General features: G+C 39.8%; 1 protein-coding gene across 1 annotated transcript in view; it reads right to left on the minus strand.

Annotated features, from left to right (window-relative positions):
- Nucleotides 1-1,440: 1,440 nt before the first annotated feature.
- The window catches only part of xpr1a (xenotropic and polytropic retrovirus receptor 1a), a 66,393-nt gene continuing 40,313 nt past the window's right edge, over nucleotides 1,441-27,520 (minus strand). Inside the window, exons 3-15 of the mRNA XM_017304390.2 lie at nucleotides 21,912-22,013; nucleotides 18,240-18,460; nucleotides 17,898-18,047; nucleotides 17,739-17,822; nucleotides 16,720-16,801; nucleotides 15,963-16,150; nucleotides 15,517-15,696; nucleotides 12,554-12,716; nucleotides 11,447-11,647; nucleotides 5,783-5,949; nucleotides 5,099-5,238; nucleotides 4,769-4,990; nucleotides 1,441-4,501 (exon numbers count right to left, since the gene is read on the minus strand). Coding sequence (XP_017159879.1) covers nucleotides 4,444-4,501; nucleotides 4,769-4,990; nucleotides 5,099-5,238; nucleotides 5,783-5,949; nucleotides 11,447-11,647; nucleotides 12,554-12,716; nucleotides 15,517-15,696; nucleotides 15,963-16,150; nucleotides 16,720-16,801; nucleotides 17,739-17,822; nucleotides 17,898-18,047; nucleotides 18,240-18,460; nucleotides 21,912-22,013 — 1,958 coding nt within the window. The 3' untranslated portion in view covers nucleotides 1,441-4,443. The remainder of the gene's footprint in view (nucleotides 4,502-4,768; nucleotides 4,991-5,098; nucleotides 5,239-5,782; nucleotides 5,950-11,446; nucleotides 11,648-12,553; nucleotides 12,717-15,516; nucleotides 15,697-15,962; nucleotides 16,151-16,719; nucleotides 16,802-17,738; nucleotides 17,823-17,897; nucleotides 18,048-18,239; nucleotides 18,461-21,911; nucleotides 22,014-27,520) is intronic.

A 27,520-nucleotide genomic window follows, 5' to 3' on the forward strand; every position in this document is an offset into this window, starting at 1 on the left:
ATATTCATCAATTTGAATGCCACGAAGAAGCTGCAGGAGTAACACGAGATACCGCAGCTGCACTCAAACGCATCATAAAGTACATTATTAACTTTACTGTACGTCATCCAAACCCAACAGATTTAAAGTCCAGTTAATGATTTTACCTTCGGTTATGAAAATAAGTTACTTTAAAATGCTAAATTTTAGTGTTATATTTCTAAATGAGACATTTATTATTAAGATATTGAATGAAGGGTGACGGAGAACATTTTTAGCAGGATTGATGCAAAACAAAGTGGTGAGTGTGACGCAGAGCTTTAGGACTTGGGCTCTGACTTTAAATGGAAACTGATTATGACAGGTTTTGCATTGATCCTGAAGATTAATTATGTGGAGCTGATTAAAACCGGATAATCTCTAAAGTCTGCAGAACTTTTTCACAGGCAGTAGAATAATTATTTTAGATGACCAGACTGTAACACGGCTGTTAAGAATAATTTCTGAAGCAGGACAGATGTAACGGTCTGAACATGGGATCATTTCTCATGTCTGTTGCTTTTGCATTCATCCTCATGTTTTTCATTTGTTCGAAGCAGAATATTGCTGCTTCAGTAGTGAATAATGTCTGCAAGGTATTCTGGAGCTGCTTTGCTTCCTCTGGCACAAATTAAGCAAAGCATGTTGATGGAAAGCTGGTTTCACAGAAGCACGAGGAAATCCTGGGAGAAATGTCCAGATGTCTGAGAGAAACCTAAAGCTCGGACCTTCAAACAGGAAACTGATCTAAAGACCACCAAGGTTTCAGATTACATCCTAATTGCATGATTTTAATGTCATTTTAAAAAAACATCAGTGTTATTAATTAAACAGAGGAGAATGGCTTTGCTGCCTCAGGATTTCTGCTATCTGACCAGGAATAGTTTGTAGTGGGTCATGAAAGGAAGGAGGGCAATAAGAACTAAAGTTACTGGTCATGAAGGCGATGCTAAGCTTAGAAAAAGTAATTTTGTCAAACTTAATTTGCAGCAAATGTTGACTTTAGATGCATTTATTAAATCTACTGGAATATGAGTGGGTATTTTTAATATTGGAGACAAAACAAACTAACATTGAGTTCCATCTTCTCTCCACCAAAAAGCTGTTTTCAGGCGATAAGGGGCGACTAACTTCTATAAACACAAGGAATGAAGGAAAAAACTTCACCAATCTGTAAATCCTGCCAACCAGTCAGCTTAAAAGAGGAGGAATGCTGAAGAATCGGCTTTGAACTGGACTGAGACATACCACACAGACCTTAAAAACAAACAGGAAACCAACACTCTAAAGTACCTGTGAATCAGGCAAAAGGTCGGTCAGAGCTGAAGCGACGCACCACTGAAGCTGAAAATGTCCCTAGGCAGAGCTTCTCATCCGATGGAGACTAAAAACAGAAGGCGAAAGAAGGGTCACGAGGCAGAGTGAGTTTTAAAAATAATCATGGTTTATAAAACCCAGATATGACAGGATCACCAAAGTGTTTACAGAAATACAAAGACCATGAGAAAAACCATCATAGAACATTGGTAAACACTCAACATGTACAAACTACTCTGTAAAAGCGACTCGGGGAGAAATGTTCAGACATTTTCTCTTAAAATCACATTTAGTTTCTTGTTTTTCTTAAAAGTTATCAAAGCAGAACATCCATCTACCAAACTACGGGTACTAGCACGTTCAAATAGTTCCGAGAAAAGGTACAAACGACATCAATCGGGGAGTGAGGGGTGCACACATTTAAGCACTTTTACACCATGAAGGTTTCTGCAAGCGGTGGGTAAGAAAAGAAAAAACAAAATCAGAAAACGGGATGTCAGGGTTTTTCACCATCATCTCATCAAACACGAAACTGTACAAAATAACCCTGTTTTCAGCATCTATGAACAGACACAGGTCATCTAAACTGATCTGGGATCAGTTTACTGACTTCTGCTTGGACCACAGTCTGTTCCTGGGCTGAACTGAAATGTGTCAAAGTGCTTCTGTCTGCAGGACAGTCACCAACAACAGATGTCACAAATGTTTTCATGCACTTTCACAAATGTACAAACAGCATAACAGCCTCAGGAATCTGCCCCCCACCACCCCCGCCGTGAGGCTTTTAAATTTAAAGAAACCATCAACAAGAAACAGCGAAACATCAGTTCTTCTTTTTACAAACACGTTTCAACAGCTTTACACAGGTAGAGGAAAAACAAAATAAGAGTGCAGGATTGCATACAATCAACAAAAAGCTCCTCTTTGCCTAAAAAATACTGCTTGTCCAGGAGCACAAATGGCTACAAATAAAAATTCATCATTGTCGGTGTGTGCAAATATTACTAATATAAACACTATGTTGAATAAATTAAGAGCTCTGTACAAAAAACAAGAGCAGCATGCAGGCAAGACGACATAACCTTTATACAAAACTGACAAGAGAGACAATGTGAGCTGTCAGCGTGTGTGCGAATGTCTGTTGGTGTCTGTGCAGACTATCAATGTGGACAGAGAGGTTTTCCACCCTTTAAACTTTCCAGTTCACATTATGATCGGATGGGAGTGTAAGCAACAAAAAAAGACGCGTCGTGTTTTCTAGGACAGCCAGGGCTCTTTACTAGAAGAAGGAACTCGCTTAGAGATTCTGGAAACGTGTGAGCAAAGCCAACAGAGAAATAAGAGCAGACATCAGCACATTTATCTGAAGAAACTACAACACCTGAAGTCAAACAGGCGAGGCCACACTGAAGATCAAAAACATAAATGAAGCGCAGAATAATAGAAGTCTGACAATTGGCAAATATTTCATTCCCTCTAAAAAAAAAAAAAAGCCAGATTAGCCTCTGAATTTATTCAAAAGTCAACATAAGGACTAATCTGGCAGCAGAGAGAAATCCTGGTTTCCATCAGCACTCTGGTGCTGTGAGCACAAAAATCAAAGCACGCACAAACATTTCCAGTAATGTTTGTTTGCAAGCAGAAACCAATTCAGCAAGAAGCTCTAATTTAAGCTGTTACAAAGACTTCAGTCCTAAAACTATACAACGTACTCATCTCTGGACAGTAAACCGCAGCGCATGAAAATGATTTTGTTTCTGTTTTTAGCTGTATTTGCAGTAAATACTGGAGATTAGCTGGTCCACTCTTCTGTTTGCTGTGGACCAAACAGAGTTTGAATCTACATCAGTTTAATTTTGGGAATTACTGAACTAAATGAACTTTCTTGTGATATTGTAATTTACTGAGATGAACCTATATAAAGACCTTTTTATAGGATTAGATGTCCACTCGTGTTTCCAACAAGCCGTAGGCTGACTACAAAATGAAGCAGATTGCAGCAGGTAAATGAAACTCCGGCTCTGGTATCGTTCGACTCGATCAGGCAGACGTGAACAACAGATTTATCCTCATTTGAATCACATTCATAAGGAAGAAAACTTTGGTAACCAGTGTTAATTGCGACGCATGCACCTTAGCTGAAGTCAGTGTAAAAGAGCACTTTAAGATAACATCAGAGATTTAAAATCCTCTAATTAAGTCGGGGAGTACCTCAGGGCTTTGTGTTTCTAAGAAAAGACGTGGCACATTTAACGCTATTAAAAAAACATCAACAGTCGATTAGTATAAACATCTATAGTAGTAATACACGTATATAACAAAGAAACGTCAAAGATAAGTGTTTGAATCGAAACATCTTTCATATTTCTCAAGGAACCTTTTTCACGTTTTATGTTGTAAACGCACTTTTCCTGCAAGTGCTTCAAGGGTTGGAATCGTTCACTACAGCTAAAGAAAAAAAAAAAAACACACAACAAAAGGAGTATAAAAAAAATCAACAAGTTGAAACCAGTTGATTTGTTAGATATGGTGTCACGTGTGTTCAGTCCGTTCTTAGATTCCTAGATTTAGTCTTTTATTGGCTTCGTCTTCTCCCTGTTGATCCTGGAGGTGTTAGAAAGGCGTGTGAACAGTCGTCTGCAGTGCGTCCTGAAGAGAAACTCAGCAAAACCCCAAAACATCTCAACATAAAAAAACAAGCAAAAAACAAACAGATAGTAAAGAAGTCATTCAGTGAATCATCCCAGGCAGTGTGGTCTGCTTTCTGTAAGTTAAGTGAAGAAGGTTTCTTTGACATCAGTGTGAATGTGGCGTCGGCTCTCTCCTCAACAGCACCGAGATGACGAGTTGCTTGTGCTTCAGCGGGTTTCTCTTCGCGTTTGTGTGTCTCTGGATTGTACTTTGTGTTTTCTATACTTTTAAGGACCAACTCTAGACACTGAGAGATTATGAAGATGAGGTAATTCCTGTTAAGGTGAGGAGCTTTCTTATTCATTTAAGCGATTACGCTGATGTTTAAACCAACATGTTACACTATGAAGGAGGAAAAGAAAGGCGGTCCTTATAAGTATAGCATAGTGTGTGTGTGTGTGTGTTGATATAGCGGACTCAGCTGAAGGTCTCGTCATCCGTATCTTCAATCAGCACCTTTGTGTCCTTCTTTGAGCTAAAGAAAAACAGATACATGTATTTATTATTTACATCTTTTATATTAATCTTTTTGCTTAATGTTTACATAATGGCTTATTTCAGGTTACTTCATATACGTTATTTCTTCCTCAACACGTATAAACCACTTAGGCTACGTTCACACTGCAGCCTCAAGTGACCCAATTCCGATTTTTTTTTGTCAAATCAGATTTTTTTGCCATGGTTGTTCACACTTCCAAATACATGCGACCAGTATGTGGGACCACAGTCAGTGGTTACTTACTGTGAGGAGGACAGCTGGGGGCGTCGTATAGACAAGCTGTGGTTCCTCTTCCAGGCCTTGCCTGAGCGGTTCCTGACGCCGTCTTCCTGGTCCATCATCTGCTCCAGCACTGTCTGGTCGTCGGCGTTGAGCGGCGCCACCGAGATGTCTCGCACCGCTCGAAACTCGCCGCAGTTATTCAGATGCTCGTTCTCAAGACGGAAGAAGTTCCACACGAAGCGCCTTTTGGGAAGGTAAGGAGGGGAGGACGAGTCAGTCTGGGGGGGCCGAGTCTGTTTGGAGCACAAGGAAAGTTTAGCAGCGTGAGGAGGAAATGTACTTTAGACTCACCTGAAGACTTCCAGAGGAGCCAGGATGGTGGCCACGATGTTGCCCACAGAGTGAGGCTTGGTCATTGTAGAAAGCGAGATCTGGATCGTCCAGGCAAAACGCAGAAGCACGTCCTCCACGATGGCAAAGTAGTAGTAGGCCTGGACAGACAGAGCATGGGTCAGTGGGTGCTCCTTATGGGCGAGGCAGTCAAATGTATCTCTGTTGCACATTTCGTGTACAAGACGATTCGAAGTGCTTTACTGAAAAATCTAAACAGGAAGAGTTTAAAAACTGAGGTCATAAATCCAGGGATAAATTAAACAATTAAGGTGTTGTCTTCATCAAAGACTCATCATATTCATGTGGATAAGCAGTAAAGCATTTTGAATTTATAAATTAAAGCCACATCTTTCCCAGATTCCAACGAAGATACATTTTACTCTTTTTTTATTTGGTTAAATGTCTCTTTTCTGTGATTGTTGTTTTCACTCTGATGTACTGTGTGGAAGAGTGGGGGTAGTACTAAGTAAAAGATATATAGACTTGATTTTTCTTTTGCAGAGGAGCGCTGTCTCTTTAGCAAAAGTGGATGCAGAGATCACACAGACCCAGTATTTACACAGTTAAACTTACTGATTGATAGGTTCAGAAGTTCTGGGTGTTTCTGTGTCTTACAAGGACTCGACGTCACTGTGACTTTACCTTGTGCGGGTAAACGATTTCTTCTCTCAGGAAAGTGTTTTCTCCAGCTCCACGATCAAACAGACCCCAGTCCATAATCAGATCCCAGGTCAGAGTGTAGAGGGAGCTGATGGTGGAGAACACGATCAGAAGGTACAGAAACATGTCTGCGTCCGTGTGTCCTTGTTCTGAAATAACCACACACACACAAAAAAACAACTGATGTCAAATGATAACTTGACATAAAAAAAATGCTTCCATGTAATGTCCACCAGGGGGAGCTCTACAGTCATGAGTTCAACAGCAGTGACGGTTATGATGGATGACCTGACCACATGCTTTTGACCCTTTAATATTTTTTTTCCCCCAAGTTGGGATTTATTTTTATCATTTGCATAAATATTCAGTTGATTTGTCTGCTTTCAATCACCAACAAATATCCATCACCAAAAATCTACGCATGCGTAGGGGAGCATATGCTCGGAATAAAAATTCAAATTAACTTTATTCCTGCATTTCCTATTTCTACTGGGGATTTTCCACATATTACCACCGCTCTAGGAAAGCGTTCTTATTGAGACTCAAGGCAAATTTGACAAGGTATAGAATTAATTTGTGGCGTTTTACCAAATATAAAGGGCGTTACAAAGAGCAATATTATATTTCCCTGCGGTTAATTGGTCACCTTCTAATTCTGTTGTGTTGTGAAAAAGTAATCCTGAAATATAAATATTTTTAAGAATAAATAATCAGTATGTCACTTCAGAGCCTGTCAACATACCAAATCCTAAAATGTTCATACAAAAGTTGTATTTGTATTCAAGTATTCACATATGGCCATGAACCTTAATAGGAATATCCTATTCTATTCTATTAGGATGGTTATTTCATGTTATGACAAAGAATATGATTATGATATCAAACTCAAAATGAGTAAATTATCAAAGATTTAACACTCTCTTATATATTTTTTCCATTCCCAGTTTCAATTAGCCTCTTATTCAGTTGGTTTTATCAGCAAGAACTGACATAAACTAACCTGTGAAAAAATCTAAAGGATAAATACCATCCACCTCCATCAGTTGGTGATTTTGTTTGTTATTCAGAGCTAACTCTGCTAAACATCCTAAAATCAGTTGCTGAGATCATAACTCTAGAGTATTGACTGTCACTACAACAAATGATGGTGGGCCATAACTTGTCCCAGAAATTATTGCAACAAATAATAATGTTGTTTTGAGACCATCTTCAAGTAATATATTGATAATGGGATAATAAGTTTGTCCCCTCAAAGACTAATACACTTTAAATTTATACAGAACAGTCCTCACTGGAACTGGAAGACATTTTAAACACCCAATAAAACACAACCCAAAAACAATAAATAAATAAATAAAAAACACTCACAACAGAAACAGTAAATAAAATAGTTTATGAAGTCACTGCAAACAAAACTGCTCTTCGAAAAATATTAATCATCAGAATGGAAATTAAGGAAACAAATCATCATGTGCAACATTTTACATTTGGGTTGTGAAGGTAACAATTGGATCACTGTGGTGCCTTCGGTTTGCATAGAAATCATCAAATCGGTTTACAGATGTCTGCTGCGTATAATGGGAGCGTTTGTAATTAGCCGTCCTCAGCAGCACCGTCGTGCTCTACACGGACGGACTGTGGATGTGATCTGCTTGTTGCTCAGCAGGTGCTGATTTATAAATCAGCGCCCTGTGGCCTTTCACTGTGACTCACACCGGCTTCCAGACGGAGACCAGGCTCCCTCCAATTTGTCATCGTCACCGTTTTCTTCCCGCTACCAGCCAACAAGACGCCGGGGATTAGAGCGGCGACGTCTCTAACGGAGAATTACTGCAGCACCGCTCCGTTAACTGCTGCCTCCGTTGTGCCGTCTGCTGAGCATTTGGATGGAAGTAGTCCCTACGGCCACACACACGTCTCCCAGATGTAGATTAAACTTAGTCCTCCACAATAGACCCCTCAGCGGAGAACATCTACTGGTGATTTCCTCAGTGTGTTAGAGATATTTAACCCCTCGGTGTTTGCGGAGGCCGAAGCCGTTTTTCACCAGGCCGCTCAGCCATTAGGAGGTTAAAATGGTGAGATGGACATTGATTGGATGCTCAGTTAGGGCAAATGCTGGTCACTGGTTCCTGTCACGCACATTCAGTCCACACACACTCAAACACAGAGCAGAGATTGTTGTTCGTGGGAGCCTGGGCCGATACGGAGATTTAGCTGGAGCTCATTTTATCCAGCATCCCACCGAAATAAATTCAAAACAAGAAGAGTCAGTCACTGCTGTTACAACGATGTCTCATCTGTTCCCATGGGAACACGGTTCTTGAACAAGGTGTAATAGCTCGTTTTTAAAGCAGTTTGGGCTTAAAGTGGTCGGGTTAGAACAGCTGCACTGCAGTTTGAAGAGCTTCTCGTTTTGCAAATACTCTACTGAGAGTCGGCATGCAGACACTGATAATACACCTGTCCTAATCCTGTTATTTCGAGTCAAGCTATCAGGAATGGAGGGCCGTCTTAGGAACTAATGGATAATGGAAAATTTTCAGCTCCTGACTTAAAGACTCTTCCTGCAAAGCCGCTTTGACCTTTTGTCTTTCTGAGCTGTCAGAGGTGAAATTATGGATAATAATACAGAATTGTGCTCTGGCAAAAACACAAGGTAACCAAATTCATCTCATTTTAATATATTTATTGTGATTATATTTTTTGCTTCAGAATAAGGCATTTCATTTTTCCTGAATTTGTCTTTCTGATTCAGTTAATGTGCTTCAATCTGTTTCACCTAACCGTACCTTTATTTCCACCTTTCACAACATTTCTGATGCAGTTCGCCCGCACAAAAGAGACACTTCCATCCGACCTTCAGCCTGAATCTGAACCCAGACATGCAATGATTGCTTTCGGCGAATCGGAGTTCAGGGAGGCAGTCAGAGACTAAACTCAGAGTCTTTTATCTTTATCAGTAAAGGGGTGAGTGCAGCAATTCCTCCGGATAGTAAACAAGGGGTCAGCAGATGAAATTAAGTTACAAAAGCTGACAGTTCTGAGTTTTTTCTACTCCAATCCAGCAAACCAAGCTAAGCTGTACTCTTCACAGAGAGCAGCAGGCCTGGTTTTTGGGAATATGCTGTAGATTTCCCAGACAGAGACAAGTAGTCTATGAAGCCCTCAATGATTACTGGCATCCCCAGTGAAGAAGTAAACAAAAGCTTTTAAATAATGCAGACATGGTGAACCAAAGATGTTGGTCGATGCTACAGTTAGCCCACAGCAACCTTAGGAGGTTTTTTTGAGCAACTAAACCGCAAAAAATTTCTCATCATTACTGTTCCTAAATGTTTCTCTGAAATTTAAGGCTGGGATGTTTCAGCACAAGACAATTTATTTATCTTAAAGCATTTTAAACATCTTTACAATTTATCTTACAGTAATTGTGTAAAGTGCTGTGTAGGTTACTACATCTTATTTATGGCACCCAATCTCACCAAAAATAAAACACCCCAGAACAGTAAACTACATGCTTCCAGTGATCGTTCTGAATAATTCCAAAACATTCAAATTAGCATTAGCTTGTAATGTCCCTGCACTGAGAAAGGTCATAAATCAGCTTGGCATAAATCTGATCCTGTATCGATCCAAATAATGTTTCTGCTTCAGTGTGAGGCCTCCAACGATGTTCAGCACGATTTGGGATGCCAGCAGAACCCAGAGGATCCACAATCATCATTAATGCAACAAGAATCTGCTGAGATTACAGCTTCATGATGGAGTCCAATCAGTCACTCATAGCAGTGATGCGAGGGGCTCTCTAAAGGAAATACGCTCAGGCTTCTGGACAACATGTGAATTGTTTCTGTTTCAACACAGACAGAGCATCTTGTAGTGGTATATGCAGAATTAACACACCTTTCTAATTCTGCAGCCTCAGATCTGTAAACGGTGTCGCTGGTCAATTAATTAAACTCAGTTCCGCAGCAGAGTGCTCCATGATTTATTGGCATCATGATGCATTTTATCTTCCTGCTTTCCCAGATCTAAATATGGGCTCTGACTCACACGAATCAAGGGGGGGGGGGGGTCTGACAGCGAGGAAACATGTAAACCTGCCGGCTGTGATCAGGATAGCAGCGAAGGTGACACGAGACACCAGGACATCTGCCAGATAATGACTGGCATCTGAGGCACCTTTTACAACTGGACCCGGTGGTGAGAACATGACACTGAGGGGCCGTCGGCTCTACCGGCGCTGCAGAGTAATGCAGGAGGACTTGGCGCCAGCGTAGAGGAAGCGCTGCTGGAAGAGTTTTCAAATCAAATCTAAGTATAGATGCAGAATATTTTTGATTCTGCTGCTTGAATTGATCCCTTAAACAAGCTTTAAAATTCAGAGGAGCTGCTGCTGCACATGATTCTTAAAATATCTCAACAACAGGCGATTTCCTTAACCATCATCATCCATGTGAGATTCCAACCTCCTCCTCTACTTAACCAAAGCTCGGCCTCAGTCTCCATTACATGCAGGATGAAAGACATCTTCACAGAGAATAACACATGAAGAGAGGCCATTAATGGAAGAGCACACAGGCTTCAGACCGGAGGAGGAAGAAGGATATGGTTTAATGGACGTCTTTCCTACCGAGCAGTGGGTTTAAAAAGAGGGATTTGTCTGCCTCAGACTCTCAGCTTGGGTTCATTCAATACGACCGGCGGTCAGCATGAGAAGCAAATGTATTGATTCAAGTTTTTACCGCAAAGGAATAAAGTCAGAGCGAGACATAACATTTAGCATTTTTGAAAGGCTGCAGATTAGGTTCCACAGCTGGCATTTTGCAGAAAAATAAATCTGTTTGCAGGGAAAATGCCAGAGATTAAATACGTGTCGGGTGAAATGATTGCTTTGAACGTGGCAGAGGGGACAAATCTCCAAGTCTTTTATGGAGACTGACCTAATAATTATGATTTATTTTTTTCCTCTTTTGAAAACAAGCTCCTCTGTGGCATGTCTTACCAATAAGAATAATGTCAGGCTAATTGTAAAGCTGTCAGCCAGAGAGTGACCGGACTAATAATACAACTTCTTCTTCATGGTTTTTATGCTCCTGCCAAAAGATTTTGAAATGCAATGTTTCTCTTTTCATCTTCTTCTCCTTATTTGTTGTCCAAAGTACATTTCTGGTCTCTCTAACCTCTTGCCCTGAGAGTGAAACCACATTGTGAGAGCAGAATCTTGTTTATCCACAGATCAGCTTGACAAACCTCTCCTGTTGCATTATAAAGCTCTGGGCACAGAGTAGGAAACCGACGCCGGCTTCCAGCAATTGCACTCAAGGTCACCTCTGCTTCCCGAGCACATGCGCACGCACGCGCACGCACACGCACACACACACACACACAAAAGACTTGTGTGTTGACATGCCCCTCTAACACAGCAGCACATCAGTACTGCTGATTTAAAGCTTCAGAAAGTCTTACATCTCTCTTCAGTGTGTCTGCAATGATTCAAAACAGGAATTTACAGCAAGCAGTGCATTTGGGAACCGATGTGTTATCATCTCTGCTCAGCACAAATCAAATCGAGTACGGGAAGAGATGAGTTATAAAACGGACATCTCCCTGCCTTAGTGCGTCGTCTGTCCCGAGTCTTACCTTGGTGGGTGGCGTAGAGAGCTGCGAAGGTGACAACAAAGAAGGTGGTGGAGTATTTGCCGGCGTTGACCAGGTGTGGGAAGGCCCTCTTGGTGTCACGGTAACGCCTCAAGCATTGGATGAACCGAAGCCAGGCGGGCAGACACTGGATGATGGCGCGCAGGCCGTACCAGTAGCTGTTGCAGACGTGGCCACTGTAATCTAGAATACAATACAGCAAGAGGGGACAGAAATGGTCTTTGTTATTTGGTGGCACCTCTGTGCCACCAAACATTTACAAGCCATTAGCTCTGAGTTAACTAGCAGGATGGAAGCAGAAGGCATCAATTAGCATCATGTCTGTCATATTTTATGTCAAAAAGCCTGAACACCTTACACCCAGCTCATTCACACATTGTCTTGCGACAGTGAGCCTTTAAAAGTTAAAGCGGCGTGAATACTTTTGCAAGGCACTGAAAACGCTCAATTATCACTTAAAAGGCTATAAGATGAGGACGAGCGTCTCAGGGTGAACAGTGGATTCCCGTCAATGAACGGGATCACACAAAGTGGCAGACAACAATTCACACTCACGCTCACACCTACAGGCATCACAGCGTTACGCTTCATCTAGATACAGATTTCTATTCTCTGTAGGATCAATTCTCTCACCCACTAAACAAAAAGAAAGAAAGTGCTCCTTTTTTAAACATGAATCCAGTTTTTCATGCAAGATCTTTTCCTCGTTTTAAGCTCAGGTTGATTAAATTTAAAGACCATATTTTATTTTAGAAATTATGTGAGCCTTTGATATATTAATTTACCCAAAGTGGGCATTTCTGCAAATATTTATTTCCAAGAATGACAAAAATAAACGCTGAACATCCAGAGTTTAAACTGCAGCTCTTATGAGAAGAGTACATAAAAATTTAAGATCTGAGTCACCAATTCAAAGTGCAGGACAAAAAATAAACCTATCTAAGAACAAATGTTGAGAGGAATATACCAGTCAGTGGGCAGGTTAACCTGAATCACAGGTTAACCAGCTTTGAGAGTCACTGAAAGGTTCGAGCCAAAATTCAACGCAGCAACCTTTTAGCTGTGGGCCAATCTGAATCAACACCTCACCTTGGGGAAGCAGCCCCTTGGTGTTGCTCCACTGCAGCTCAAAGATGTAGAAGCAGATGAGATACTCGAAGTCCATGAGTACAACCACCAGAGAGTTGAGCTGATCTGCCAGCCAGAAGTCTGCAAATTCCACCCGGTGAAATGGTGCAGTGAAAACACGAAACTGGAGACAAACCAGAGCAGGAAAGACAGCAGGTGAGGAGAGGACATGCACAGAACTGCTGAAATGGAAAACGGTTGGTGCATTTCAGAAAAAAACGACTTGGACGACCTTACTAAAGCAAGATTTAGCTCGGATGTCACACTCAGCTGAAGCTGCTCCAACAGGAGGACAAAATAATTCAATAATTAGTGAGAAGTATTTCTGGAGAAACCTTAAGATGGGGGGAAAAAAAAGCTCTGAATAATTGGAGACACAAAGGAATAAATCCTCCAGACTGCCTTATCGGCCCTGTACAGGATGCTGTGGTGAGTCACGGTTTGCGTTGGTGTTCATGTTTTATTTGTGTTGCTAATCAGTGGAGTAATGTGTGGACAGCCAGGAACTGCGTCTATGGGAATGTTATTTGGGATTCGGCTTTGGCAGGAGCTGCAGCTATTGACCACGTTTGTAAAATGATACAACCCTGCTCGACTTTTTCCATTAACCCCGCAGGCCTCCTCTGACATTCAGCCAGTGACTGTACGCCGCTCCCCATTTACAGTCTGAGAGAAAAACCACACACACCCTCAGAAAAAACTGACCGTGCCAATCAAAGCATGTATTGATCAGGAGGATTTTGAACTTATTTTCACTCTGTGTTGATGTCTTGAGGCTAATCCTGCTGTGCTTGTATTGTCAGGTTTTCATTTGCTGAATAAACACTACTGCATGTTACAACTGCAGCAATTTGTTCTACTAATACATTTTATGAGTGGTTTCTATTAAAGAATATAGGAGCTCTTATGGCAACATACAGTCCAGTGAACTGCAGACTGAAATATCTAGTAAATCTTGTACTTCCTAAGAGATATCCTGCATTAAAATAATAAAAAAGTCATTTTTGTTCTAAAAACCCTTCATATGGTTGTAATGGTGCCAAATTAATCAAGGCTGATTACAGCCTCATCACTGGGGGAGGGCTGAGCGAGAGTACTGGGAACTGTAGGGCGCTGCGAAGCAAGGACACGATATGAGGAGAGGGGTGTGTATATGCGAGAAGGAGGACTAGGGACAGAGGAGCTCAGGGCATCAGCATGCTGATAGATCTATGCCTGTAATGATTGCACAGTCACAGCCTCCATCTCCCCTGAGACGAGGCCCGTTCTATTATTCCTCAACCCTTTGGCCCCGTCCTCACTCCAGTCGTCCCAACACACACACACACACACACTTCTACACACACACCCCATCTTCTGTTCTGCAGCGATGTAGCACAGATCAGACAAAGAAGGGGGTTTAATAAACATGTAGCTGGAAACAGATATCTGGATTGTACCTGCATTCATTGAGAAGATAAAATAAAGACGCACACGTCCCTCACACCCTGTCAGTACATGCTTCAGTTTCAGAAAATCATAACAGCAGGAAAATACACAGCTCTATGAAAAAAAAATAAAATAACACACACACGCAAGGCTCAAAGAAATCAGATTTTTCTTCAAATTCAAGAGATTAAACGCACTGAGGTTACTAGTCCTTTAAATAACATGAGACAGCTCAGATGATGACACAGGATTAGATGCTCATTCACAACATTTGACTTAAATGAAGCCACACCTGTGGTAATGGTTTTTAAGGCAAAGTCTTTAACACACACAGCTTGTGTGACATTATGGGGGAAAAAAAATCTGACATCAGACGAGATATCAAGATGAGAATTATGGACTTCCACAAGTTTGGTTCATCCTTTACTACAACTACCAGGTGCCTAAATGTCTGAAAAATACATAGCAACATAAAGCACTATAAGACATTACAGTTTGCCAATGACATCAGGGTTAAGGACCTTTTTTCAAAACATCAACTTGTCCCAAAATTCAACCAAAAGGTTCACTGTTTTCCTGTCTATATAAAGGCCTGTTTTGACTAAAAGTCCAGGAATATTTTCCATGAGCATGGCAAGTGAAGTCCATGTGTTTCTGTACAAAGATGATGAACTGCTTCCATGTTACATAACAGAGTTTCGGGTTACTTTTCTGGATGCCATGGTGCTGCTCCGGAGCCTGTGTGGCTATATTGATCCCAGTGGCACGGCGGTTTCTTTTGAAGCACAGCTTAGACTCTGCTCTGGCGGTTTCTGACCTTGGGCTTTATGCACTGAGATTTATTCAGACATCTTCAATCTTATTTCAGAGCATCAGAGGCTGGATGGAGTTAGGAGTGAGACTTATGTCAAAACAGCTCACTGATATAAAACAATGCAATAGAGCCATTGTATTCTTGTTATTAACTCATGTATAGGTCTGTCATAATAATCAATGAATTGCATGATAAATTAAAACAAACTCAATAATTTCTATTGGCATGATTCATTGTACTTTTTCTGTCCCTCTTGTTTTTTTGTTTTTTTAACCAAAAACTGGATGATAAAAGTCTTCAGTTGGGTGCTTTGGTCTCAACCAGCCCTTTTTTTAAAGTATAATTTTGTTTACCAAGACTTCAAAATTAATTTCATTTGTTTTATTTATTTACTTTAGATATTTAAAATGTCTTCCAGCTCCAATGTTAAATGTTCATTAAAACTTATAGTTTACTGATTTTTGAGAATGTTTTTGCATTATTATTATTATGCCATTACCATTGTATTACTTTAAAATGGTCTCAAAACAACAATATTATTGTTTATCCCAATGACTTCTGGAACAATTTATCATTCAGCAAAATTTGTCATTGTGACCAACCTACACTATATAAAAATACTATAAGAAGATCTTTAAAAAAATAAAATTAAAAAAGGACTCTGGTTAAGATGGGGACCAACCAGCAGTTTGATGAGCCAGAAGCGGGATTTGTAGTAGCAGGTTTTAAATGGGTTGATGAGGAAGAGCACCATGAAGCCGTAAAGAATGAGAGGGTTGATCTGCATGGGGAGGTAGGTGAACTCTGAGTATAGACACGAGAGGATGCTGAGACACCATAACACACCCAGGAAACCAGCAATCTGCAGCAGAAACATAAAAAGGAAAGCGGCATTAAAGGAAAGCGCAAATAACATTTCAATACAATCAATAGAGTGACACAAACTGAGAAGTGTGGGTTTTATATTTCTGCAGGGTTAACTTATTTTATAACATTTATGCTCTGGAACAGGACTAAACAACATCCGTAAATCCAGGAGAATTATAAAAATGTTGCTTTCACTAATATGAACGTAAATTTAATTTCGAAGAGACGTCTGACTGTGTTTGTGCTTTTGCCTGGGCTAACCTCAAACAGGTGCTGGTGTGACAAGTTATCTCGAGGGTCAATCTCAAAGATGAGGACATGGTTGACTCCGTTCTGTCTCCAGCCGTAGGTGTTAATCCCCAGCAGGAAGAGGAACTGGATCAACAGGAAGCCGCCACGATAGATCCGCACCAGAGGCCAAATGTTCTCGTAGCGGATGAAAACAGCACCTAAAAGAAACCGCAGCGGAGATGAAAAATTAAACAGTGAGCTTGAAAATAAACTCCCAGACTGGCTTCCGTGTTAAAGATATGTAACAAACTTTAAAATAAATGTATGTTTTGGGCTTTTTACTGAAAAAAAACTACTTTTAATTTAACTAAACATTTCTTAAAAAATCATTTATTTTCACAAAATCACAGGTACCACAAATATTTGTATCTCTTCTGAATCCTATAAAGTAAATATACAATGGTCCTTTAAAAGAACACCCTACTAATAAAAGATCTTTGTGTCGATAAACCTTTAAATAGTTATTCATGACTCAATGTTTCATAAATGCAACGTGACACATTTTCTCTTAGGACGTGTCCTGGACGACCCGGTTGATGTGGGCCGGTTCGGTCGTGAAGACTAGAGGTGAGCAGGTGTGAAATTGGATGTTCTAGCATTCAGATTAATTAAAAATATCAAACACATAACAATGAAATATAAGAGAACGGTATAATAAAAAATATATATATATCATATATATAGATATATATATATCTATATATATATGATTTAAAATATGACTCACCAGTGAGAACAAAGGCGACAACCAGAATGATGAAGAAACCACAGAAGAGACCCACTCTGAAGGTCGTCCAGGCCAAAGCAGGCTGAGCCGGGCAGAGAAAACACAGAACCACTGTGTTTAATACAGACAGCTAATAATGCACTTTAGCTTAAAAAACTAACTCACAGGCAGCCATATTCCATGAGTAGCCATGCAATATGGCTACTCAGCCATATTCTATGTTTTAAAGTAAAGAAACAACAAACAATATGGCTGATTTTATTCACTTCATATGTTAAATTTATTACATGCATACTTTTTATGTGTGTGGATCTCAAACAATTTCTGTTTGAAATAACAGTAAAATGGGCTTAAAAGGTCCACACATACATGTACAATCCAAACAATAGCTTGTCTGATGAATAGCATGAAGGGATGGTTTCTTCTCTCACTCTTTCACTTTAGCTCATAAAAACCTTTTTACACTGTGTGGGCATTATAGGGTTACATCGACGTATTTGCCTGTTGTCTTAGAAAATAAAACTTTGGTTTGTTTACTTGGAAGAATGAGCTAATAACGAAGGTTTCTGAGCAGGTGTTTTTTCTTATGTAACTGATAATGGAGGTTTCAGTGAAGAAGTTTTTCTTCCTTGTCCAACCGAAACTCCTTTGAACCGGGTTTGATGTAGGGACAGAGGTACCAATTAGCCAGAGATGGGCGAAACTGAGAGAAACTCCCTACAGAAGAGAGATGGGTGGAAGGCACCGTTTACGTGACTGAAGAGATATATATAAAAATAATTGTATGTTTTAAGTTTCACTTCTTCTCTCTTGCTTTTCTTTTCTCACACACTGATCTCTGATACTTACTCTGATTTTCTAAATAAAATATCTAAAGACAAATGCGCATTTCTCTGATTGATTCGCTCACTCCCGAAAACAAAAAAGATTTTTCCTAAACGCCTGTGTAACTTAAAATAAATACAGCAGACATGTCAGAATCAAAGGTGCAGTAAACATAACAATCAGTTGTTACTGACCTGAGCTGCCCCCAGAGGAGGAACTCTCAACCTCTTCATGGCCCTCTGACGATCTCCTTCCTCCAGCTCTGTGGTGACCAGAGTCTAGCCACAGAAGAGTATCATCAGCGTATAATCTTTATTTTGTATTTGTGTGTTTGTGGAGATGTGAGCAGTCACCTCTGTCTCGGTGATGAGCTGAGTAATCTTCTTGCAGGTGTAAAACGGAGCCACATCCACATGAGCCAGACGCCATTCGACTCCACGAGTCGTGTCCAGGATCTTGTCGTGTTTTTTCAGGATTTTACGGAAACCAGTGAAGTTCAGGTTCTGAGGATAATGTAAGTCCAAAATGTTATTTAAGATAGGAGTCAGACACGCTGCTGCAGAAAAAAGATGGTGAAACAAGGCTGGACAAATCTGTTCACATAAAATCAGAGTAGCGATAATTCTCTCTCTCTGTGTGTGTGTGTGTGTGTGTGTGTGTGTGTGTGTGTGTGTGTGTGTGTGTGTGAAGGGAACCTGGTAGTTCTGGAGCAGGATGAGGCTGAGGTAGAACTCGCTGAAGGCTAGCTTCAGGTCCATGATGTTGTGGTTCTTGGAGCGCTCCTCCTGCGTCAGGTGGAACAATGTCCTGCGTTTGCGAAGGCCGGACGGAGCGTTGCGCTCTCGCTGGGCATCCATTGATGACTGCAGCTCATTTTGCAGCGTTGCAAATCGTCTCTGAGCTTCAGCGAGCTTTTCTGCAGACAGAATGATGAGAATGTGCTGAAAACTGTAAAGTTAGTTTGCATTTCGCACAGCACAGACCAATCTTTAGAAGAAAGCTTACAGAATGGAACAGATATATTCCAGTCTGCAGAAAATGTATTACTGAGAACTCGCAGCAAGCACAGATTAGTTCATTGAGTGATCCATTTTTCTTATCAGGAAAATAAAGTAATAAACTAAAACCAACAATACAGAAATGCTAAGAAATCTGGTACTGATTGTTAAAAAGGAGACATTTCAGATGTTCAGAGCATCAAGAAGCTACAAGAATTTGCAGACCAATGGGGAACGTGCTAATCTTAAAATCCTCTTCTCTCCCGTTACTTCCAGGAAACATAAGCATATGGGCTGAGATGACATGTGAAAGCTGCATAGAGAGTGAGGAACCACTATCTGGGTCAAAGATAGGTTAACACTTCCTCAAAGGAGTAACATAGTTCCTTGTAGGCTGTATGACTAGAGTCAAATGTTTTGGGTATCCTTCTCCAAGCTTCTCGCAGTGGTTTGATTGAATTTTGGTCAAGTCGTCCAGACGAAAATGATGTAACTGAGACATTTTGTGCTTGGAGTCATTGTTTCTTTGCACCCATGTGTGCCCAAGTTTTAACATCCTGTCTAACGTATTGATATGTTACTTCACTATTTCCAGTAAAAAATGTTTGTCCTCAAGCAGAGACAAAACCTGTCTGTTTCCGGAAGATGGCTGGAGAGTCTCTTGGTGTTCATACTTGCATTTAAGTGGCTGAACTTAAATGCAAGTATGCATTTAAATGCAAGTATGCAGTTCAGGTGCCTGAAAATTAAACCAGACTTCTCTTCCTGAAACCTTGGAAGAGTTTTGTGTTTTTTCACGTCGGTCAAGGCGATGTGTTTGAGGTGCTGTCATAAAATACATTCACAGATTTTGCCTCCAATTAACTAAAGCGTTACTAAACCTATCATTATGAGGATTTTCTCTTTATTTGAAGGGATCAAAATCATCTTAATGTATGTAATCTTTTGAATTGAAAAAGACAAGTTTACTTTATAAAACGAAAACACTTTGAAATTAATATGGTAATCCTAACTGACCTAAGACAGGAAGTCAGATTTAACATCAGACAGTGGTGAAAATAGGTTATGTATGCAACAGCAGACAAGTGAAAGACACATATATTATGTTATGATTCATGCAGTCAGCCTGACAGTCTGGGAAATCAAGGCTACAGCGGCTTCCTACCCGTCCTTAAATTAATAAAGTCACACTGCTGATGCTGAAGGCTCACTGGTGACTTTCACGCTTTGTTGCTTGAACTCACCCTGACACACAATCACACTACCTCCCTCTCTGGAATGCCACGGCTCTTTATTGACAACTATATTCTCGGTAATCCTCTTGCTTGAACTGTGCGGTCCGTAATAACAATTCGTGACAACAAAAGGAGGCTTGGAGAAGCCAGTACACCCAGTGCCCTCTGAAAGCAGATTTAGAGTAAACCTGGAGTCTGGAGCGAAGGAGAAAAACAGAGGACATTTATCTATGTGGCTAATGAACCTTAGACAGCAGCTGGTGGTTTAAATTTCAACCAAAGTGGGTTGAGTGAACCATTTTATTCGACCTCAGTTTGGAGACAAGGTGAATATTTGTAATAATAAAACACCTGCAAATGTTGACAAAACTTAGTCCTCTTCCTGGATTGTGATATTGAACCTGCAGTCCAACAGTCAGGATTTTAGCGCAATGCAGTAGTATGGCTTTAAGAGGTCAAGGACCCCTTTCAGAGGGAGACATAGGCACACAGAGCGATGTGGAGGCAGGTTGTTCATGTAAAGTCAGCACACATTTATCGCCATCTCTCCACGGTTCAATCAACCCTGAAATCCTTTTTAAATAGCTACACATACACACAAGCACACACGCACCCACACACACGCACACAGAAGCAGACATGAGATAAACGCACTTGCTGGGAAAAACTGTGGCCTTTCCTCTTTCCTCCTTCTGTGTTGATAGTAAACAAACTGGGTGAAATAATGTTTCCATGCTAAACATTTACCCTTGTCAGACAAACTGCCTGCTGAAGACACAGCGAATAACTCTAGTACTGATATATCATGACCCCCCCCCTGCTGTTGCACTAAAATGAAGAGGATGCATCCTTTACTGCTTTTTCTTTTTAAAATCTCTAAGATATTCAACATTGCTCTGCTCCTATGAAGGTTTAACCAGCATATTACTTATGAAAAGCACCAAACTTTTGCTGTAATCATCCACAGTAGATAATGGACCTAAATAGTAAAATGTACTTTAATGTAGGTCCTCTCAATCCACATAAGTTTGTAAGTTATTATATTGGTAAATGGCTTACTCCACTCTGCTGGGAAAGAAAAACTTCCATTACCTCAGTAACAAAGCATCTTTCTAACTATGAGCCGAGTGACTTATACTCATTTTACTGCTTTTGCCATCAATCAGTCTGTAATGTCCCATCGTTATGAGCAGGAACAATCTTCCCAGTTAACCTTGTCCCTGCGCTGACCCACCTCAGGACGCAGTTTCACAGATGGCCTCAGGAGGAGGCGGCGCCTGCCTTTACTACAGACACATTTCCATGAACTCAAGTTCTAGAAGTACCCGTCTGGTACCAGAATATATTATGGAGAACATCTCAGGTTACACAGCACACACACGCAGTCTCACTTGCTTCTTGAAATACATGCATGCTTTCTCCCGTAAGCATGACTGCTACTGACCTGTTCAGTCTAATGACTAAGACTAAACCCAGTGTTATCCAGCAATTCCTTCCATTGCATCCTAAGTAATGAAACTGGTTACAAACCCCTTGTGCAAGACTCGTAATTTAATTGTGACTTTTGATACATTTGCTCTGTGCAAATGTTTCTTTCTTCTGAGGAAAAGACGGGCTTTCACTAAATCAAGTACAACTGTTGTTAAAGAAATAACATTTTATTCCCACATTGATTGGATTCATTCTGATTTGCAGTATATTTATTTGAAACTGGATCAATAAGAAGGTATAGGTACAGTGACGATTTGTTTTACAGCGTCAAACATGACGTCAATATGAATCAAAAGTACTTTTATTTCTGCCCCAAACTAAACTTTGATGTTAGAGCCATAACAAAAAATACCAGAGCCTCAATCAGATCTAAAGTTGCTTGTCTCAGCAGCTCTTATAATTACACTTTAATAGCTGATCATAAGTAATCCCCTTTATAAAAGCAGAAGCTTTGAAAGTTTGCCAGTGCTGAGCAGCCAGGAGCTTGATTTTCAATTTGTAGAAAAAAAAAAAACTATTTACGTTTATAACATGTAACCTGTTGCAAACCAAAATGAGACTTGATCAAATTCACAGGCCAAAGAAATGCTCAACTGATTTATTTATCTTCATGACCCAGATAATTTGTGGAATAAAGTATTACCTGAATAGAACGTGTTGATTTTCAGAAGCTCCTTCTCACAGTTCTGGAAAAACCTCTCCTCAAACTTAGCGTAGTATCGCTTCACCGTGTCTTCATCTGTGACTGGAACAAAAAGCAAAAAAGAAGCAGACAGAAGGTTATTGACTTTTTTTCCCCAAGGAAACAAGTATGTGTGAGAGACTATAACATTTCATAGTCCATCCATAGCTTTCACACAACACAGGTGGGAAAGCTTAGTTTATATTAAGCTGAGAGACGCTGAAGGATGAAACCATATTAAGACCTTTTGAAAAGGATGAGATGAGAAGTAGACATCTAATGTAATGGTGTGTTACACTATATCTATGTACAAGAACCATTCAAGCCTTACATCACCAATTGCATATCAAAATGCCAGATGGAGTAGTGTAAAGCATCTTGCCAATAAACTCTATAGTAGTGGAGACATTCAAGTCAATACAAATTGACTAGAAATGTTGTACTATTTTATGCGCTAAAGTTTGTGGGGACAGTGTACTTACGGTCCCTTCCTTTTCCAAGACATTTGTGCATAAAGTAAGGTCCATAAACTTGTGGATGAGTGAGTTTGTTTGGGGTAAAAAGGTCTCCACTGTCCTGCACAAAGTCCCGACTTCATCCAAACAAAACACTTTTTGGATGAATTAGAGGTGAAACTGAGAGCGAGATATTCTCATCCAACATCAGTGTCTGACCTCACAAATGCACTTTTAGAATGACTGTCAGAAATAAACACACTTATAAACTTATCGGAAAGCCTTCCCAAAAGAGGTAAAACTGAACATTTTATAGATTAAGAACGGGAACCCACTGGTGTTCAAATGTAAATGAAGGCATATTAGCTAATGCTTTTTAATATTAATACTTTGAAGTTCTCCAACTGCAATACAACTACTGTTACTACATTTGGCCATGCCATCTGTACCACTATATTAATAGGACATTAAACATCCAAAATGGGATAGTGTTGAGCTAGTAACTTGTTTTGCTTTCGAGGCATTCATTAATGATTAGGTGACCTAAATAGCTAATCCTTCTGTAACTCTGAGAATTCCTTTAAGAGTTCAGGAAACCTCAGGCAAGCAGACTTTCATTCAGGTCTGAATTAGATCTACAGCTTCTTCCTGCCTCTCCATGGCTGAATAAACCCTCCTTGTCTTTTTCAGGACATGCCAATTCAATCAGTATTGATGCGCTGTCTCAAGCAATTCTCTGCCTCATTCACAACAGGCTACCCAACACCTGACAGAGCTCAACATGCGGAAAGTGACTGTAAAATAGCACATTCACACATATGATGTACAAATAAGTACCTACAATTGTCTTTTAAGCAGCCTTCGAATCAGCAAATGTTTCATCATAAATAACATACTGAGTAATAATTATAAACCATCTCAGAGTTTTTGATACCAAATCATAATCAGTCCAGAGTTTTATTCAAAATCAAAATTTTTACTCAAAACACAAAAAGACACTATTTGATTTTAAGTGAGCAAATAGTAAAATATTTATTTATCAACAGAACATATCACACAAAGTAATCCTAAACTACACAAATTTATTCAGATTAGTTTTATAAATTTTAACATGATCAATTATCCAAAGTCTACAGTGAAGATTTAAATGCAATAACGACTGTTGTTGTACGCACAGGTGCTAATTAAAAAGGAATTCTGTATTTTATTGATTTAAATAGTCAAATAATCATTCTAAGGAAAAACAATACCCAACTGCACATTGTATAGATCAATTCAGTGTGCAGTTTGAAACTGCTCTCTGATTCAGGACTACAAACCTGTAAGGGGCTTAAAAATGTTCTTGAAATGACAAAAGTCTATAAAAAGCTGAGATAAATGTTCAATCTGATATGTCCAATACTGACTGATATAAATCTTAACGCTCATTTTAACATTTTTTTTCTAACTCTAAATATCAGTTTATAGATGTATTCTTCAGTATGACACAGCTACACAGGTGCATTCGGTGCTCTGCAGCCCCTGGGGATCTGCTCTCTGCCACGTTGAATGTCAGGCAGTTTCAGGTGGCTGGATGGATGACGGCATGGAGGGAGCCACATTTATACTTCTAAACGATTTACCAGCAAACATTAGCTGTTTCGGCAAAGTGATCGAGCAGCTGGATGGCCAGTGCAGCCTGACACAATGACTGATGGGCTAATACACTGCTTTGGTCAGACCTGCAGGCAACAAGCATACGGTGAGGTAATTCAAAGTAAAAAGGTTACACGGCTAATGAAAACCTTGAACAACAGTGAAGCATGAAGCGTAGCATAAGAGGCAGAGAAAAGTGGTACATTAAAAATCTATACCAAACATTGCAATTAAAGTAACTGTGTTAGAGGAACTACAAAACGATTCACTCAACTGACTATTCCAGGTGAGTAATCAAGTTTAGCTCATTGCTGTTGAAAAATGCTGAAGTAAAGCTTTGGTTTGGTCCACGTTTTACTCAATTGTTCCTTTAAAGTTCCCAGAAAACAGACTTTCTTAAAGCTCTGCTTTGTTTAGGTTTCATTTTTTAAAGCTGGAACGTAAAATTGTGTGCCTTAGTTTCATACAAAAATGCTCTGAATGAGTAGAAGTTTAATTTATGGCTTTAACCATTTGGTACACATGCCTTATTGAACCGTGTGGGCTGTAACAAAATTCTTCAGTATGAATACATGCATCATTGTTAGATTGCTGGCACACTTAGGAATACATCAGTATCATTACTGAGACACAGAATGTACCCACATCTCTTTGTTTTAATAAAATAATATTTGGATAATATTTGTGAGTCCAGTGAGAACAATGAAGGTGACAGTTTATTTATGATTCCACCCTTACTCCTTTGTTTTCAATTAAACCTCACTGACACATTATTAGAGAAGCCATATTGATGTGCCTCTTCTAAACCTCACACTCCTTATACTTACAAACAGAAAGATCTAAACCTCATTAGCGTAAGCTCTGTACATTTTGGAGAAGGAGTCAGCATTTTGGTTTCCTTCCCAAAGGTAATTCGACATGTAGACTGAGGAGGGAGAGTCTCTGTCATGTCAAACAGCATGGTTTCTCATTATCTCTTATCTGGAGAAATGATGGCAGAGACAACTTTCACAAGTTCAGCAATCTTCGCCAAATGATAAGGAACAATATCCAACAGAAACTTAAACAAGAAATATAGCATTTTATAGACCTCTGCATAATACGGTACTAATTTTCAACACTATTCTGAGATGTAAAAGACATCGTTGGCTGTCTGCAGAAGGATAGTTGCAACCAAACTGACTTTCAGACAGCAGAGCAACAAAGAGGAACCCTGCAGCATTTCCTCCAGCCACTGTTTAAAGTAATGAAAACTCTAGTCTTGCATGTGTGTGACAGAAAGATTTAATAAAGCAGTTGGGAATAAACAGCCTGTTTCTGTAGGAGTGTGTAATTCCAGCATTATAACTACTGATTTATAAAGAATATATTTCATCCAGATTAACAAAGACAAAAAATCAATATGTTGTAATTATATTTACCAGCATTTAATGACTATAATATACAGACACACAACTACAGGGCCCATTTTGTCTCACTTCTAAACAGGCTGATAAATTATTCAGGTGATTATTTATTGCTGAAAACCTTTATTGTTTAGAAGTAAAATCTGGGGATTTTTTTTTCCATCGCTTGCACTAATTAACAGAAAGTTTGGAGAGTTTGAAAAACTAAATCATAGATTAAAAAATACTTACATTTTGGAAAAAAAGTTCACCTAATTCAACCCATCATTATATATACAGCATAAGTAATGAAAATTATATTTGTTGTGCTCAAGGTCACAATGTTTAAACTGTGCATAATGTCTGATAGGAATATCCAGACGAAATATAATAATAACAGGACCCCATGTGACATCAAAAAGGTGAAACTCTGCACCATTAAAAACCAGATATTTGGAGAAGAAATGCATTACAAACATTGGAGTATGTTGTGCTTATTTGGGAGCTTCACTTTTTTTCAGACAAAGAATTGTGCTGGTAGCTAGAAAAACAACTCTTGACCTACAGTATTCCCAGAGCGGCTTGTAGACGGCAGCCTCCCTCTCTCCGCTAACCCCTTCTTCTGTAGATTGTATAAATAAATGATGAGACAGCTTCCCCAGAACCCACTCCACTCACCCCCGAAACAGTTCACTCACACAGACACTCACACACACACTCACGCACACACACACTCCCCACCCCCCAGCTTTTTATATTCCTATACAGGCGTTGTTGTATAGGACGCCTGTATTGGCCTGATATTAAGAACTCAAAAGATAAAACAGAGCAACCTTCCTGTACTGCACTTAGCCTTCCTGTTAACTGCTGAAATATTTGTCTTTCTCTAATTCTCAGAAAAAAACATTCCTTTAAAAAAGTTTTCTCTGGCTTCAGCTTTTAAAACTCACAGATACTTAAATAGTCCTCAACAATATTCATACAATATCTTGTCAGTAAGATCTGGTAGCAGGTAAGCATAATTTGTTTACTGTTCAGAAAAAGATCATCAGTTTCCGTCTGACTGGTCAGGTCAGGTCAACCACCATATAAATCCACTGACCCTTAAACCTGCTGACCAGGAGAAGGATTTGGAGACAAACTGGACAAATCTGAACTTCAATATGGTAAACTTTTCATTAGTAAAGTTCCTGTAATTATATTTTTTATTTTGCTTTTACCATTAATGAAAATGTATGCTTCATTAAAATCTCAAATGTAATCTTTCATTACACTAGAGGGTGAACACAGGATGTATTTCTTTACAGTCCGGTAAAACAGTCATACGCATGAGAACACCCTACGCAAATTGTGTGTCCCTGATTTTAAGGCCTATTAATCCCATTTAATGACACCTCTCAGATAACATTATTCTCAGGGGAAGCGAGCAGGCCATTACAGTATGATTGTTGCTGTAGAAGATGCTGTTATCTCCCCCCTGCAAGCCCACAGGTGTTAAATCACAGGGAAAGACAAACTGAGCTATAAAAGAGAATAGGATTGACTTCATTCGAGCCTGATATTAATCTAGTGGGACCAAAGACCTGAATGTAGGAAAATAAACTGGATCTCCTCCACTGGCAGGCTTTAAGGAAGTGAATGCAACACGAATACCAGCCCCCAGCTGCCCCCCTTTCCTCCATCACGCCTGTTTTTCTCACTTATTCCCATTCAGCCCTCCAGCCACAATTAATTCTACCAATCATCTCTCTCATCGAGGCCAGGGGAGCATTAAGAATGCACACTCTCTGGGCTAGGATGCCAGCCAAACATGACCGGAGGCAGAATGAAGAGCCACTGTTGATCCCAATACATTGTATACTATTTGTACAACAAGAATGCAAGCAAAGCAGTTTGAAGAAAACTGAACTAAGAAGAGATATCAAATAGTGAACAGTATTCTATGTCCAGCATATCCAGAGAGGAGCTAAATATATTTGTTTTGCTAGTTGTGTTGGCGGATGAGTGAACGAGAGAAAGGGAAAGAACATAAGAGACACATGGGATGGGCAAATTACCAGCAGCCGTTTGAATAAAAAAAGAGTAGAGGCATGAG

The sequence above is a fragment of the Poecilia reticulata genome, chromosome 4 (assembly GCF_904066995.2).
Source record: "Poecilia reticulata chromosome 4, P_reticulata-male-v2, whole genome shotgun sequence".
Taxonomy (NCBI): Eukaryota; Metazoa; Chordata; class Actinopteri; order Cyprinodontiformes; family Poeciliidae; genus Poecilia; species Poecilia reticulata.